This window comes from Rutilus rutilus (genome assembly GCF_951802725.1).
Source record: "Rutilus rutilus genome assembly, chromosome: 25".
NCBI lineage: Eukaryota > Metazoa > Chordata > Actinopteri > Cypriniformes > Leuciscidae > Rutilus > Rutilus rutilus.
Window position 1 is genome coordinate 26,569,727 of NC_140229.1, and position 18,443 is coordinate 26,588,169.

Genomic DNA, 18,443 nt, shown 5'->3' on the forward strand with positions numbered 1-18,443 from the left:
CCACATAGCCTACGTGATATCAATACATGCAAAGTTATCATGACAGCCGACTCATCCTGCACTGAACCGACATGTCAGTCAGATCTGAGACGCCGCAGCCTGCGAACAAAGATAGAAATGGTGTCATGGACGCTTAACACTACATTGGTTAAACGGTTGTTCTGCAGTGTTTGACTGTGCAGTGCGTGTTAGCAGTGGTCATGCAGTTCACAGAGCTGTTTCACAGTGCATCGCTGACAGATCTCACCTCAGGATGTGTTTGTGGCACCACTCGGCAAGTGCATATTGAGCTCACAGTCCAGCTATGTCAAGAAATCAGTCATGCTGTTAGTCAAATCCACTCAAGTCAGTTTTATTTGTTTAGTGCTTTGCACATTACACATTGTTGCATTATAGTCCACACTGAACTGTTCAGAGCATCACACGGGACTGGATAAAGACACCTGGAGAAGCATCTTTAGGTTCTGGAGCTTTGGTCTCCAGTCCAGACTAACTCTGAGAGCAGTAGCACCTCAGTTCTACAGATGGAGATTTGTAATAATAAAGTTGATTTAATGATAAAATGACTTTTGTTTTGTGTTAATAAGTGCAGTTACTAATGATATTACATGTTTGTTTATTGGAAATTTGACAGTAAAGCACTGAACTTGAATTGAGATGCAGATACAATTATTTTTTATTAATAACATTAATGTGCAAAAACCTCATTTTAATTGGGAAATTTAAATATTCTGTATTAGAATATGTACCAGTGTTCTTCTATCATATTGAACTGACCGACAGCCTCATTGCTTATAAAAGGAGCGTTTTTACTTGCTTTCTGTCTAATTCAGTCACACCTTTTCAAGAAAATTCATGGTTTTCATGAGACTTTGTGACCTCCTATTGTTTTCCCATATATTAGGGAGTGGAAATGGATAATAAGTCAATAAGTGCTCCTCTGCTGATAATCTACTGGTTATAGAGGTCATTTCATGTGTTTTTTTTTTTTTTTTTTTATGAAAGTGTTTGTTTGCTGCAAAGTGTTAGTTACCTTTAAACTTTTAGTTTTTCAAATCATCACATTAAAAATGACATTATTGATAATATTTAGAGTTTTAAAGTGCTGGAAAAACTGTGAAGCAGAAGCTCTTGAAAGCCCTTGAAATTGCAATTGAAAATTGAATTCACAAAAGGTTGTATGAATCCTGAGATGAATAATGTAAAACAAAAAAACAAAACATTTGAGTATTTCTGCCACAGTCAGCGTGACTACATCAAACCCATGGTGATTTGTGGACAAAGCCTTCTTTAACTCGTTCACCATGGCACAATGCCTCTCCTGGTTTCCACATCAACACTGTTTGATCTGATATCTGTGGTTTACATGTTTTGTAACCATCCATTTTAATTGATATTAAAACAAATATTGAGAGAGAATCTTCAAACTTCTTAAAAATCAATTCTAGTCCTAGTGTCAGTTAATCAGACGCCAGCTATAGTTCTCAAGCTTATTTTCAGTCATTTTTCTGAACTTGAGGAGGATGAATTCAAACTCTTGACTGTAAGGATCTGTTTACTCTATTGAAAACGATGAAATGCTCCAGCAACTTAAACATCACAGATCAAACCCTTACAGACTCGAGGCATCTCTGCATAGTGTCCGCTCATGAACCCTAAACTTCACTTCCACATGATTAGAGTTATTGGTTTGCAGTAGTTTGATTGGTTTACGCAGTGCGTGACGTGCTGTTGTCCCGCGCTCTTCGCGGTCTATCCTGCGTTACAGGGTTGCCTGTGAGTGTCTGTTTCATTAGCTCTTCTCTTGTTTAAGTGTTGTGGCTTTTCCTCGGTTGTTGATGTACCATAAAGCCTGTGAGGTCAGATCTGGGAGGAGATGCTGTGGTCGAGAGAGGATGCTGGGATAGATCATTGATTAAGTCTCTGAGAGGGACCGTCCACTCTGGGTGTGGAAGTCATGGGGAACAAATGCTTCCAACAAGAGGAAAACATGACACTCGCTGGCTGAATCACGGGAAACTCCCATTTCTCAATCTCATGATGTGTGTTTTAATGTTTCCTTGAACTCTTTGAATGTTTAATTGCTTTATGATGTGGGAAATGTGCCATTCCACCAGTGATGTCTGTTAAAATGATCCAGTCACAGAGAAGTCATCTTCATTTACAGCGCTTTTAACAATGTGGATTGTTCCCAAGCGGCTTTACAGTGATGATAGGAAATTCATTAAGAAGTCATTAAGATTCGTATAGATTCAGAGATTCAAATATGAACACTGGCAATTATGGACCCTACTGTACAGTGAAGACAGTGTGTGTGTGTGTGTGTGTGTGTGTGTGCTTATATACATGGCCATATAGACAAGTATACGTGTGTGGCTCTGATAAAATCCTTGCTAAACAACGACAAATTTACATTAGACATTAATAGCCAGAGAATCATTTTGGAAAACACATTTGCTGGTGTACGTTTCTAACAAAGAAAATATGAATAATATTAGAGAACCTTTGAAATGTAACACTGATTAAGGGTTAAAAAATTTGGAAACTAGTATTGGTTTCAGTTTTAATAACGAGCCAAGTATTCACAATATACCGTGTTACACATTTATTCATCCAAATTGTTCGACATATGAAAGCAGTCAAACACAGCATGCAAATGTTGTAGCCTGTGTGACTGAGGCATTAATATCATCTAAACATTAATATTCTGAATCTCTGTGAAGCTGCTTTGAAGCAGTGTGTATTGTAAAACGCTATATGCTAATAAAATTGACTTGATGTAATGTGGGACGGCGTTGTCCAAAGAAAGCTGCACAAATATCTCTTCTGCAGAATAAATGAAGCAAAATGTCTATATTATATACTGCCATTCCACCTAGAGCTAGTCGTGCTGAGGTCACATGAGGTCATGTGTGTTTCTGTGGCTCATTTTAAGACTCAAGCATGTAGGTCTGTGAGAACGACCTTTGACCTTTCCTTCCCTTCTCTGCTGCACATGCTCAATTACAGTTCTGGACCTGCAGGAAGTGTGTGTGCGTGTGTGTGTGGGGGTGTGTGTGGGTGTCTGAGAGGTCACGTTGACTAAAGCAATCAGACGTATTGAATTACAGGATCTGACTGTGATCTGGTGTCCTGCATTGTGTGCGGTGAGATCAAAAGACTGAGATTTCAGATGTTCAGGAGGTTGTTAGAGGTTCAGGGCTTTAGTTTGTAGCACCACACATCATAACTCTACCTAACATGAGCAAAACAAAACGAAAACTAGCTTACCACAAAACACGCTCGTGCGTTCTGGAGCGTGAGAAAGGAAACGTGCAACGACGCCTGTATGAATGTGTTTTTACACTAAGTGGTGTGTGTGTGTGTGTGTGTGTGTGTGTGTGTGTGTGTGTGTGTGTGTGTGTGTGGAACAAGCCTGATCAGCTTATACTTCAGTAGGGGTTATGATGATCACCCATACATGTGGCTTCAGAAGCAGACAGTAAACCATTTTAATGCCGATTCCTTTCTATTGAACATCATATTTTGTAATGTTTTTTTTTTTTTTCATTGAAGCATATTATTATTTTTAGTGATAACATAAAAATCATCAGCTATCTTTGGTGGCAAACTTTCTATTTTGGTGCATCCATATTCGTATGTTTTGTATATGTATTAGGGCTGGGAAAAAAATCTATTGATTTAAAAATCGAGTTGGTAGGTCAAATCGATTCATATTTTCAAAAAATCTATTTTTTTTTCTCTCCCGCTCTTCAGTATAGCGTACAATACATACATTTTGCATTCGCCAAATCTTCCTTCAGGGTTTCCGTAGCACGCTCCCTGCGGCGCAGCCCTCGATGCTTCACGACATCACGACAAAGAGAGAGAGAGAGCGTGTATGTGAGTGAGTGTGTCAGTGATGCGCGGGTTGATCCAAAATGAGCGGGTGCCTGCGGTCACCCGCGGTTACGAGTCATCCAAAAATATTTTTAATGTTATTCGGGTCGCGGTCGGTCGGGTCATTTGAAATAAAGAAGCCAATTAAACCTTTGTAATTTATATAGTACTAGACACAATTTTCTATGAAATACATAGGCCTACACTTTATTGGCTGAATAACTGGCGCGAAGATGACGCACGAGCTCAGTCTGCAGGTAGAGATGGAGGCGGCAAGAGAAAAGGTGAAGACTGGGGAGTGGAAGCTCCGCAAATACACAAATAGAAAGACCCCCGCACCCCTAGTTCCTACGTCTATGGCCAAATGACGCTACGATGAGCATTTACTACTTCTGAAAAATGGAATCGAATCGTAAATCGAGTTTTTTAGGGGAAAAAATCGCCCAGCTCTAATATGTATTTTATTTAGCACTGATAGGGACGTGTGATAATATCAGAGTTGTTCACTGTGTTCATGTCCTCTTCATTGCTGTCGTCTGGACAGCTCGTGATCTGGTGTTCGCAGTAACCTTCATCTCTGCGTGTGCGGCGAGTTTATAACATCTTCCCAAACTTGTAATGAGAAACTCTTATGAACAAAAGAGAAGCTTTAAAGGCTCCCTGCCATTTTCTGCCAAAATAAGAGCTTGATGGTTTAATGCCTGGAAATAAGTCAAGACCGCCATAAATATTAGTGTTGTAATTACAATTTTTACTGTAAAATATAATTATTTTTACTATATTTAATTTTTCTTAAATACTTGCCTTATTTTTAGTTTACACTGAAATATTACCATTGTGACATTTATGTAATATTAAACGACAACCGCAATAGTAATAATGGTTTTTCTTCTTATTTTATAGTGGTATTCTCAATCAGAAAAGCCCTTCTGAAAGATTTAACTTAGACTAGTGTCTGTCGTGGCGCTGAAGAGATCTAGTGAGAACGTGATGTGAGTTTGTGTGATTAAGTTGAACCGTACAGCTGAGATGTTGATTATGAAGTTACTTATGGCTCTTAATATCAGATGCGAGTGTTTATATGAAGCGTCTGGGGCTTTAGCGTCTGTGTAGCGGAAGTGAAGTTGTAATTGCAGCTTTGGTCAGGAACTTCCTCATCTGGGTCTGTCTACACCGGGAGGGTTCAGCTACAGGAAGAACAATACAACTCAAGCCAAGAAGTGGCTCTGACCTGTGCTATGATGAGACTCTTGCTGGAATTTAGTTGAATTGAAGCAATAGACATGTTGTAAAGGTACTCTGTGAAGTTATCTTAGAGTCATAAAGACTGTCTTGAGTGCAGGAATATTAATAGACAGCTGAATGCAAGTCACACCCACTAAGTTTAATAAATCAGTGAGTGCATTTGTGTTCTTTGCACAATGTATCTGAACTCATCCGTGTTTGCTTGTGATTTGTATTCCTTGCTTTTCCATGAACTAAACAATCCCTCCCTTCCTGAGCTCAGCTGTAATTGCACAGGATGCAGCGCTCCTGGAGTGTGTGTGTGTGTGTGTGTGTGTGTGTGTGTATGAGTGAGCACATGCTCAATGAATGCAGAAATTCCCTTTTATGGCAGTGAAGAGCCTTTGAAACAGGAAATGACATCACTGCATGCTGGGCTCGAGCGGGAGCTTCTACTGCTCTGCATTCCCCTCTGAGAGACGGCACACGCTGGGAGCCAAACCAAATCCGGATTGCAATTGATTTACTGAGATCTGTGCTAAAAGAGAAAGAAGACTAAAGAATGATGAAGCATGAGAAGTGGGATGAAAATGCCCGGCATGTGGAAAAGATCATTCTTCGGGAGTATTTGTGTGTGTTTTGTCTGGTTCCAGACACACACACACGTCTGCTGTGCTTCTAAAGTTAAGCAAGGGATGTGTCAGCCGTTACTCACACACACACGCACACACACACGAGTCAACAGTCAGAGTCACACCCGCTCACGACGTGTTGGGTTCGTTCAGGAAATGACCTGTTGGGAATATTCACCACAGAAACATCACAGCGTGCCTCGAGTCTCCGGCGGCACTCATACTGAAACCGGATGTTAAATGAGACTGACTGTTTGTATATGTTTGCAAGAAAAGCGCAGTAGGTTTTTTTAGGTCTAATTATAAAATTATAAAAATTAAATCATTATTTTGGACGTAATAATAGAAATGGTGTTTAAAGATGAACATTTAGGCCGTGTGTCCACCAAAGCGTTTTTTCCAATTGTTGTCAGTGGGAGCGCCGCGTTTTTTAAACGCCATGAGCGTATGAGTGTTTTTTACCCGTCGCCGAGAGTTGAGGAATGTCCAACTCTGGGTAAACGTAGCGCTCATCACTGCCACTCAGAACCGCAGGTATCGTCACATTAAATGACCAAATAAGTCTTTTGGGGGGACAAAGATTAATTTTGGTGGCTGTTAAACACTTTTACTGCAGGAAAAACCCAGTGAAAACACCCCAAACGTCACGTGTACTTTAGTAAGTGTAGTAAAGAAACTCACGTTTCAATCGTAGTCTTTTTGAACTTTTAACGTTCACAGACACGAGTCTATTATCACTTGTATCACACCAGTATGCTGTGGTGTAGATAAAGATCTGAGCTGGTTATTGATCACACCTTGCCTCTGTTGGCTTTATGATTGGATTGAGTCAACATCACTCTCTATAAATAGACAAGGCCAGTTGGCCCAGTTAGTGTCTGGTGTGAGTGTGGTTAGACCGCTGGAGCTCTGACGCAGCTGTCGACACTCTCGGCCACGGGACCGCTTATCTCCTCAGGCCATGAGCCTTCAGACAGGTGAGGACGTGTCTCGTCCCCTTAAAGACGTGTGTCATCGTTACCTTTCTCAGGGGTCTGTTCTTATGAATGCTGGTCACCAGCTGTTTCAGGGACATCCCTACAGAACAATTAACATGCCTTCCCAGTGTTGGTGTCTGAAGGAGACCCTCTCCACCAGTCATGTCTTGGATTGTCAGTGCCTAGTCACATGGAGACAGCAGCTTGAAGAACAGACTGAAGACATGACTCTGTGTTTGGATGTTCAGTCTCTTCTATTTTTACCCTCGCAGCGCAAATGCTTTTCATAGTACATGTGTATGTGAGTTTCACACTTGTTCTTTTAGGGCCTCAAAGCGATTTGGTATATTATCTGTAAGTTCACAATGAATTCTCGTCTTCCTCTCTTCTTTTTCTTCAAAAAGGTCTGAGTTGAGTTTTTGTAAAGATGACATATACATTTTATGTCGATCTAGGAAATGTATATGTGACCTACAACCTTTATAAAGCACATGCCGTTGTGAAGACTGGACGAAAACTACAGTATAATGATAACTGCACTATAAAGATTTAAAAATCGTTCTGACTCTGAGAATAAGGAAGTCCACAGAACAGCTATAACGTTAACGCCGCAGAGGAGCAATATCATTGGGATCACTTTCAGAACCTTTTTCCGACTGATGAACGATCAAACATAAGCATCCAATCAGAATCCACCCGACTTGAAAGAGCGGGAGCCTTTAAAGCAGCAGACGACAAATGCAGCGCGCGCTTCAAATAAACAGAACTTGGCGGGGATTTTAATTATCGGTTTAGTCATTGCTATCATTCTTGGTGTGAACATGCCTAAAATCTTCCCCTAACAGACTCAAAAGAGGTTTTCACACCGGTTAAACCTTTTCAGAGTTCCTGGAACTATTGGCGGAAGTACCCATTTTTTTTGGCACTTCTTTTGGAGGAACTAATTTACTCCTACTTCAGAGTCGGTCTAAACCAGCGCTATAGGAGCTACAGTGACATTAGTGACGCTGACTGGCCGAACGCACGTGAAACACCAGCACCCGCCATTTAAAAAAAGGCTGTGTAAAAAACAGATTATAGCCTATATATTTACTCCAGAAACTAACTCTACGAACATGGAAAACAGTGATAGATGAAGCTTTTAAACTGTACGCTGAGGATCTTTGTACGCAACACAACTTTGAGGATCCAAGAGAAACATGATTATGTATTTCTGTGCGAAAGCCCCTTTTTCATCTGTGTAAAATTGAATATGGCGTCTACCCTGACTAAGGTCTGTTTGTATGATTTTCATATACATAACGAGTTTGTTATGTACCGCTTGTCCGCTGAAGGGGTCGTGGGACGCTGGAGTCTGTCCCAGTCCATCACAGGGTTGAGTTATTTTAGATCTCTTAAAAAGTTCCGGCGCGGGAATGAGATATTTTAGTGTTCGCTGTGGCTGTTATCAGTGGTGGAGAGTGACCGTGCTAATATGTTCCTCGCGCACATCAGTCTATCGCTTTTCCACAGCTGCTTCTGTTTTGAAACGGGCAAATGCTTCACTACTGATCTTTGGACCAACACATCACTGTTTATGAATAAGAACTAGAGATGCACCGATTTATCGGCTGGTGACCGGAATTGGCCGATTTTCACGTGATCGGCCATGACCGGCGACCGGCCGGTCAGTCTGACATATGCCGATTTTATGCCGGTCAAATGCACTCGGGCGCCGCATGATTAACCTTTTGAGCGGTACGGTCTCATATATGAGATTTGTATGTCTGTGCCCATGAGAGTACGGTGCGGTGCCAGATTTAGATGTTCAGTGACGTCGCATAACTGCCAGATTCAAACTGTGCTTTCGCGCGTTGGCTGCCTGGCGCTGAGCCAGAGTCGGACGCGTTCAGCGCTGTTATGGCACAACTAAGCAGTGTTTTCAACCTCATAATGTTTATTTTAGGTTTCAGATATTTAAATACACATAAGCACGATTAAAACAATACATTTGGAGTTTGTAAAACACACACTGATGTCTGTGGAAGCAGCAATAACAATCTATTCAAATATAATTTGCCGACATGTGTGTTATTCATATCAGACAAACATAGGGTCCCCTATTAGTTACCTTCCCGAAGTAACTATAAAGTTTACTCTATTCTTCTCAGTTCACCGGCCACTTTCTTGCATTTATTTCGGAGAAACTGATTAATTCACGTGCTGTAAATCCGACTGACAGGACAACATTGCGCGGCGCCCATCTCATTATAGATCAAGATTAAAGGTTTTTAAACGACCACTCACTTACACGTATTTGAGAATCGGAATATCAGATAGGCTAGTTGATGACATGGTAAGCAAGTTTGTGAATATTTTGAATAAAAAAGGAAAAGTGAAATAAAAGCGACACACACATCTGTCATACAGTTTTATTGTGGCTGCGGTGTATCGCGTGACGCGTCGCCATGGAAACATTAAAGGGAACGTTCGCGAAAAAACTCACTCGGGGGGTGGGGGTGTCAGTTAGAATATTTTAAACTGACGCGTGAAAGGGTTAAAGAAAAGATGGAAAATAAATATTTGTGTGTGCTGTAAAGTGGTTAGAAAAAAAATTAAATCGGAATCGGCTAAAATCGGTAGCGGCAGGTCAAACTCAGTGAAAAATCGGAAATCGGAATCGGCCTAGAAAATTGTAATCGGTGCATCTCTAATAAGAACGGTTAAACACTAAATTTCTGGATGAACATGGCCATTTATTCCGATCAATCACAACACTACGGTAAGCTAAGCGTATACGGTATGAACGGCTAGCCTCACAATTCTTCCAGCATTCTTCATCTATTCAAGGATTCTTATTAGCATGAATATTACTATGATATTGTCTGTTTATTAGTACTTATAAAATACATATTAATGTCTTATTTTCTGCATGACCATATTCTACATCCCTTAATCCACCCAATACCTGAACTAAACAACCACCTTACTAACTGTTAATAAGCAGTAATAAGGAGTTTATTGAGGCAAAAATTATTATTAATAGCTAGTAAATAGTGAGAATTAGACCTTAAACTAAAATTTGGACTAAAATTATTTTATTCAGCAAGGGCATTAAAATGATCAAAAGTGACAGTATGACTTTTTTACTTTGTTACAGAAAATTTCTATTTCAAATAAAAGCTGTTCATATGAACTTATGAATCTGTTTTACGCATTGCTTTTATTCAACAGGAATAAATCTGATGCGTCGTCAGATTTGAGATTAACCGCGGTGCAAGTGTGTGCCGAAATGGTGGTGGAGAATGGTACGGGTCGGGTTTTGGAATTAATTTTTATTTATTAATTTTTTTTTTTTTTTTTGTGAATCGTTACACCCCTGGGTTCCCCGGTAAGTGACATGAACTAAACCGACAATTAAATCATTACTCACAATTGCATGTATCTTAAAGGTGCTCTAACCGATGCTGGGTGACGTCACTTCTTGTTGACGTTCGAAGTATTGTCAAACAAAACAGAGGCTAGCTCGACCCTCCCTCCTCCTCATCCCGTCCCCTCCCCCTCCCCCAGCTGGAACGTGGTCCAGGCTGGGCCAGTTTGTTTTTGTTGCCGTTTGTGGAGCCTGGGCTGTCTACAGAGACCACGCTTTGTTACAGTGTGTTCAGGGGACGGGCAGCTAGCGGATAGTGAGGAGATGTTTGCTCTGTGTGACAAAAAAAAGTTTTGGCCTAAAATACGCATAACATCGCTTAGAGCACCGTTAAATTTAATAGCGGAAATTTCATAGCCATACCATCTTTAGATGTGATGTTAAAATGTTATTAAAAGAGGCGGTGTTGACAGAATTTGAATATGAAACATAAAAGCAACTGTGCTGATGTACTTGCGACTTCAGTTCATGCAGGGTTCACACGCTGGCTTGTAGAAATGAATATTTCCTCTTACTCAATAAGAATAGTTTATGCATAATGCATGTTTCAGTTTGTTTCCTGTTGCATATCAGCTTGCTTTGTCACTGACTCAGTTCTGACTCTTCTGCGCTGGTGTTTCACACATCTCTCGCTGCACTTTCACACGGTGTTGGGCCGGCTGGTAGCTTTAGCTCAGTGTGTGTGTGTGTCAGAGTTTCCGCTAGAAAAAAATGGTGCCGGTCAAAGTGACCGGCAGAGGTTTCGTTTTCCGGACATTTTAATGATATGCCGGTCAAATATCGCCTCTTAATTAGTCAAGTTGAGGAAACCTGGAGGAAGGCTCTGTAACTTTAAAAAATGACATAATCAGGCCGAATGCAACATGTTTATTAGCCTAACTTTCAAATAAAAAAACGGAAAAAAAACATGACCGTCCGATTGGCGTAAATCAACGCCAATTGTTTTTACTATGGTTTCACATTCATAGTTTAACAAACCAATCCCCCTTCCCCACATAAAATATCTGAAGCCTATGTTTTTACTCAAGCGAACTTCCCAGTTTCTCTCCACAACTTGCAATGCGCATAAGCCGCGTAACCTTGTTCTCCGCAAGGCGACTTCGCTGCTTTGTCTTGATCCGATTCTGCAGCGAGAACCCCCTCTCTGTAGGAACACTCGAGACCCATTTTCTACTATGGTTTTGTACGTTTCTTCATTCGGATCTATTTGCGATCCATTCCATTCTAAACAAACAACGCAGTTTATATGCTTCGTCCTTGTTTCATTATTCATTAAGATAATAATTAATAAATGCGCGCATAATTATCAGTGAACTTGATAAATGTTGCAGATATGTTTTGCTATGCATGCACAAACAAATGCCTTTCAACTTATGTGTGCAAAATTCAGAATAAAATGAATGTGCAGCAATTTGTACAAATAGAGAGTGTATGTCTACTATACATGTTGTAGCCATTAAAAAAGCTCATTTAGTTTAATATTTGTTAAAATATTATAATGTTATTTTTTAATTTATGTTGATTATGAAAAGTGATCCGCACAAGTAGGATGCGCAATATCGAGAGACATGGAGCGGGTCAGACATGATTTTGACCACTTAATTAAGTTTGGTTTTGTAGAATGACTTTTTTGAAGTGAATTTCGGTTTGTATAAATTGTATCTTAATTTTAATTCATCAACCAATTGCCTGTATTTAATAAATAAGCAGCAAAATAAAGCAGACGATAGGCCTAATCATGACGGCGCCCGCGCGGTCACTTGCATTGCTCGTGAACTGGAGCGCATCTCATCCTGATTTAACGAAACTCAGCTTAGGCCTCACAGACATGAAATATATCTTAAGAAAGCTTGAAATGTCTTTTTTACAATTTAAAACGAAAAGAAATAGGCTACTCTCTGATTATGTAATCCATGATGTGCATTTCTCTCTATAGGCGCGTTCACTAAGGACATGGCGATCGTCAACTTCATCTTTACAGCTGTTGTTGCTGTTAATAAACTAAAAATAATAGGCCTATAATTTTATTAAACAATAAATTAAATGAAATTGTAATTGTACTAAAAAAGCAACAAAAAAAAAATCCTGTTTAAGGTTGTTTTTTTATTTATTTTTACCTATGCTAATTACGCATTAAATTCAGGTAGGCTACTGAGTCGCTGTCCTCAATGCCCAGAAAAGCGCTGAAACGGAGATGAAGGTGAACCCGTTTTTATTTTATTTTTAAATTTTTGGCTTATTTTAACTGGCCCATCCAGTTTTCTGGAGGCCCACCTACAAAATCCTGGCGCCCGCAAGTGCTTCGCAGCGGTCTGATCTCAAGAAATAACAGACCGCATTCCACATTGGAATTCAACCAAGCCATGTAATAATGTTTAATAACTTTCAAACGGTAGAGCCTGTTCCTTTATAACATAGCCAAAGGTCGGTGTATTTTTGCTTTATACATTTTAGGCTTATTCTCAAATTCAGATTGTGTTAGGGGGGCGGGATTATTAGGCAATTTTAATTGGACAATTTGACCGGAGAGATTTAATTTTGTCTGACATTTCATTTTTTTTTCGGCCAATGTCCGGCAATTACCGGACAACGGAAACCCTGGTGTGTGTGTGCATTCACTCTCTCTGAGCCACACAGGAGCATAACATACACTATACCACAACTTCACAGTAGGGCTCTGCGATATGGACAACAAAAAACTAATCAATTTTGTGATTTCGTTTTAATCACAATTTTGAAACAATATTCCCTTAACTAAAACAGAAATGCAGAGAGTGCTACTAGAGCAAAAAGTACCATATCCCGGTGCTCAACTGTTTAAGAAACATATAAGGCCAATGCACTCGAGGTTTAAAAGCCTTTATTTACTCATGGCTTTATAATTTTAACAACAATATTATAATTTTTATTTCTAATAAATAAAAAACAATCACATACAGCGTGATTTGAACAGCTCTCTGATAAAGACTAGTAGTTTATTCTGGAGAGTGTGTATTACAGCCACACACCAACACGTTGTGTCCAACAAGCCTTCATCATCATTGCCTTGCTTACTTGTCTGTATCATCTGTATTTCTGGAAGCCAGCTTTATTGAGGATATTTGCAGGCTGCATATCTTTGCAGAAATTATACATGAAGGTCTTTATGCCTTTTTGAAACGTGTTAGCCAGACGTCTTTAACCGCTGCATCTCGTGTTTCTAGACCCGCGTCTCGTGTTTTTACTACAGAAACGCGTTGTGTGTGAACGGCCCTGTGTGTTAATACTCTGTTTTGCCGTAACGATAGTCTGACAGGTTGTGCAGATTACCTGGCTCTGAGACATCATCTTTTCTGTATCCAAAATATTTCCAAACCAAGGATGTTGATTTTTCTTTTCTTTCTTTTTTGGCCAAGTCCTTATCCTTCCCTGAATTCCCCTTCCCTGCCGGATAATTCAACTTCCTGACTGAAATACTAAATATATTACCATCTCTCTATTCATTTTATATGTATTTTTCCGTCTATAAAATTAACCTTAATCTTTCTTAATAGTGATATTAATGATACAGTAATAGATTACTTATTAAACAGAATAAGTACACTAAACGATGTGTCGTGAATGGAGTAGAGTCGAGCTCAGGCTGGTCACATGCACACTTCATTAATAGACTTCCCTGTTCAGCAGTTTCATTTCCTTCAGTCCAGAGACACACACACACACACACACACACACACACACACACTGTGCCTGAAACTGAGCAAACCTCTTCAAATCATACCGTTAACCGTAATCTCAAAACTAATTTATCTATCAATGGATCATTTTAATCAAACTTATTACATATGTAGTTTAATCAAATTATAACTATATCATGTTTGCTAAAAAACGGCACTAATTAAAGATAACTTCGAACTCAATATGGTTTGATTTGTCTCCACATCACTGAGCATGAGCCTGTCACTGGCCCACAGCAGTCGAGGGGATCGCTCAGCTGAGTTGGGAGATCGTCCACAGGACTCGTCCTGCATTCCTTCTGAGCTGCTTTTTTTTTTATTGTTGGTACATATGCCGTTACTTCCCTTTTCTTTGTCTGTGCTGCCGGTTACCAGGAAAGATCGCTTTTATCAATGTCACTTTATCATCACAGAACATCCGCCACCTTCGACAGTAAATTCTGTCAAGAAGTGAGTTTTGAACAGGAATATGTGGTTTTAGAAATAAATGGCTGATAAGAGAGTGTTTGTGAAAATGAACACTTTTCCAAAGAATTTCTCAATTTAATTTGTAGTGCCATGAAAATGATTCATGTCACCAACTCGTTCAGAGAAGCCAGCCATGTTCTGCACATTCCTAGAGGCTTAATGTTGTTATATCAGTATTACGCTGTTTCCTTCCTTTACAAGACCTTGTTTTGGGAGGAGCGTTACACTGGGCTATGAAGGGAATGCTGGAAGTATGTGGAAAAGTGTCCCTCCTCAACTCCTCCCCAACACACACACACACACACACACACACAGCTAGGATGGGGCCGCTGGAAGACTTCCAGTTTCCTCCCCAGAGAGAATAGCGTGTCCCAATGAGAGCGCACACACACACACACACACACACACACACACACACACACACACACACACACACACACACACACACACAGCCTCCTCAGGAATGTGTGTCCTCTTTCACAGCTCATGAACACAGCTGTCCTCAACACTGCCTCGTCACACTGTCGTTCAGGCTGGAGTTGTGACACTGGTGACAGTGTCTTTAGCTTAACCTTACAGGAAATGTCTAAAGGCCATCTGATATATCATGACGTGACGTGTATATATATCATAAGTCACAGGACTTCAAAGAAAATCCAACAGTTCATGTGTGTTATGTGACGGATTGTAACTTTCACAGTTAGTCTCGCCAGGATTTGTGGAACTTTTTTGTCTAATTATTATGGCTAATTCTAAATGACGGAAATTGCATTTGCTTTCACAGTATAATTGTGATTTATATGTGCTTAATTTTTGTGTTGTTTGCTGTGAAAAATCTACAAATAGTCATTATGTTTTTGGTTCATCACTACAATTTAATGTTTAATGGTGAGAATCGGACGAAACCCCGGCCTCAGCCGTGAAGACTTCCCAACCTCGAAATATCCTCTGCCCGAAACAGACCGCAAAGTTTCATTTACCCATGGTGTGCCTAAAAGTGCTGAGACTGGACTTTTGGTCCCTATCGCCCTGCCTTAAAGCTTTCAGTATCACTCTAAATTAAATGGGAAAACTCAATTTTATGTCGACTATTGTAAGAATGCTACACACGTATAATTTTATTTATTCTAGTTTTAGTTTTGACCCATGATTGGTTCCTGTTTTAATGCATTTGGTGTGAGGAACTCGTATGATGCTCTGACAGTAGTTTCGACACCTCTATATCTCCATTCGTCCAATGGCTGCTCATCTTCACCTCAACATTGTTCATATTTCCCAAAGAGTTTGATATATCATAGCTCATATCCCATATTGCTGTTGTTTCCTCTTTGTCAGCATTCCTCTACTTCATCGAGGTGTTTTCCCATAGCTTTACGGATACGAAACACTGACTTCACGTAGAAGACTCGTATGCTTGTTTTCTCGCGCTGATGTTCTTTCTGATTTGGATTCTCTGCAGTGGTTTTGTTCGTGTGATTGCATCTCGTTTCGTTCCTGACGTACAGACTTGTTTTCTTGCAAAGCACGTAGAATTTTTAATGATTTTAGTAGATTTACATGAAAATGTGATTGTGTCTTTGCCTCGCTTGACTGTTATTAAAAATAGATCTTGAGTAAAACTGAAAGGACTTACTTTGTTCCTTGTTTCTGATAAAATCTCAGAGTGAAATCCCCTTGCAAGAGGGAAGTTCAGCCTTTCTGTATCTTTTTCTCACATATAACAGATGCTGTTTGCATTAACAACAGAACAATGGAAAGAAAGCACAATATATTTTACATATCAATTTTTAAAAATCATAAATATTTAATCCACACAACAGGATGAACTCTTAATTGTTTTTTTTAATAGTGTTACTATGACACGTCCAGCAATCGGTTTCTAAACTCAGTTGCATAGTAGCTGAAGTTGCCATGCCACCGTACTGTGTATAAACCAAACATCAGTGATGCTTTTAGACGTGAACATTAGATCATCTAAAGCATCACTAGCATCACCATGTTAGCCTGAACAGTGTTGATGGTTTGTCTTGCAGGAGTAGCAGTGGCACAGTCCCGTAGTGTCAGTCATGGTGGCGCTGTCGCTGAAGATCGGGGTGGGGAACGTGGTGAAGACCATGCAGTTCGAGCCCTCCACCATGGTGTACGACGCCTGTCGCATTATCCGGGAGCGAGTCCCAGAGGCACAGCTCGGCCAGCGTGAGTTACTCCTATAACCCTGGCAAACTCAGGACCCAGCTGTGTTCAAACATGCACTTTTGTGCTCCTGACACTAGATTCGTTTATCAGGAGTTGGTCTTACACTTCAACAGAAACATGTTATGAGGCAAGCCAGTCACTGATGTCGAAAAGCGGTACAAACATTTCAAAAGCCCTTGAAGTTTTCTTGTGAAAGGCCAATGGCTGAAATGTTTACGGCTCACATTAAATTGATCAGCTGCAAAATTCAGTAAGACGAAGCAGTGGATCTAAAGCACTATTTGAAACTTCTATCATATTTCAGCATGAAAAAAAAATAGAAAAAAATGATAAGATTTTTAAGATTCCAGCGAGAAGCGATACAGTTATATGATATCTGTAGAAGACTTACCCCATTCCTCAAATCAGATCACTGAATGTTAATCTTCCTTTGTTTGTTTTTTCATAAACACTTCTTAATTTATAGCCTACAGCTGTCATCGGCAAGCAACACTAGGAAAATTATCCATTTTGGCAAAAATCCCAACATAATATCTCTGATTTTGGTTTCCCTTTTTAGTATTTGCTCCACCCGAAATTCTCTTCCCTCCAAAGACTGAAAAAAAAGTACCTAAACATACCACAGAATCAAGTGTAAGTGTAGTGTGTGTTGTGCGGCGCTGTAATGGGCCAGTATCAGGGTGCGGCTGGGTCCCAGCTGTTATGTAACAGTCCTCAGAACCGCTCTACATACTTGTCTTAACTTGTGAGTCATTCGTCTCTCTGACCGACTGCTCTCGTCCAAACTCAACAGCTTGTGTGGGATGTGAAACAGTCTTAAATAGCTTGTCTGTCAGTGTTGCCACATCACATTAGAGAAGAAGCTAAAAATATTTCTTGCCATTATCATTTCAAAGTTTTAGTCTTAGTCACCATAGTTAAACTGAGCAGGATTCTTAAGTCCTTAATTGACAATCCCTTGAGGAAAAAATGTAAAAAGCGAGTCTCTAGTGGTTGAAACTTATAGCAGTCAATATCCAGTTTGAAGTTTTTTTTTTTCTACGAGTCAGTCGGGCAAGTGACAACACCCACAGCAAAAACAACTAGTTCAGATATGATTAAAGACAAGTAAAAGGCAATAAAACAGTAATAAAATATGAACAGTGAGCCCTGTTTTATTTTACTGGTCCAAAATGCATTAATTTAAACCACCAAAGAGTTGTAGCATTTAATGATATATTCATAATAATTTCAGTGTTGAAAAGGCCTTTAGTTTGGCTGGCCGTTTGATTGACTACAGCAGTGTGCACACAGGAACTTGCACAGGGCTGAGATAAGCTGCAATTTTGCAATTTTTCACGAGTACATATTACATACCTCTCATGAGTTTGGACATGTGTCTCGAAATGCTTCTTAGATGTGCGTCAACTGACATGTATTTCTCTGGTTATTCTTTAAACTTTAAACAGTTTTGTTGCCATTTACTCCCCCTCATGTCATTCCAAGGCTGTAATAATATCTTTATTCAGTGGAAGACAAAAGGAGAATTTCTAAGCTGTTCTTGTTCACAACAGAAGTGGATGATGATTTATACTGTCAACTTCCACAAAGGACAAAAAAACAACCATAAGGAGCCGTTCACACAGAACATGTTTTTGCATTCCACTGCGCTGCTTTTCCATTGTTTTTCTGTGTGAACACAAACAGACCCACATCTTTGCCCGCTGCACTCGCATCTCACATCTTTTGCAGTTTTTCACAAGACACATGCTATATAAATACAGCGCTCTATTTAAAAGAAGTTCTAAACCACACATCTCTAGACTTTGTGTTTTATTTTTTTATTCCACTGCTTTGCATCTGACGTTCTGATGTTGTGTCAGAAAGATGAACGGCATTAGGAATGATTCAGAAAATGGCCAGTTAATGCACCCTCTGATCTTGACGTTCTTGACCGTACGCT

General features: G+C 39.8%; 1 protein-coding gene across 2 annotated transcripts in view; it reads left to right on the top strand.

The window, feature by feature from the left end:
* The window catches only part of tln1 (talin 1), a 91,930-nt gene that overhangs the window by 13,923 nt on the left and 59,564 nt on the right, over window positions 1–18,443 (top strand). For both annotated transcript variants that reach the window (XM_084401464.1, XM_084401465.1), the window contains exon 2: window positions 16,339–16,501. In XM_084401464.1, coding sequence (XP_084257590.1) covers window positions 16,372–16,501 — 130 coding nt within the window. In that variant the 5' untranslated portion in view covers window positions 16,339–16,371. The remainder of the gene's footprint in view (window positions 1–16,338; window positions 16,502–18,443) is intronic.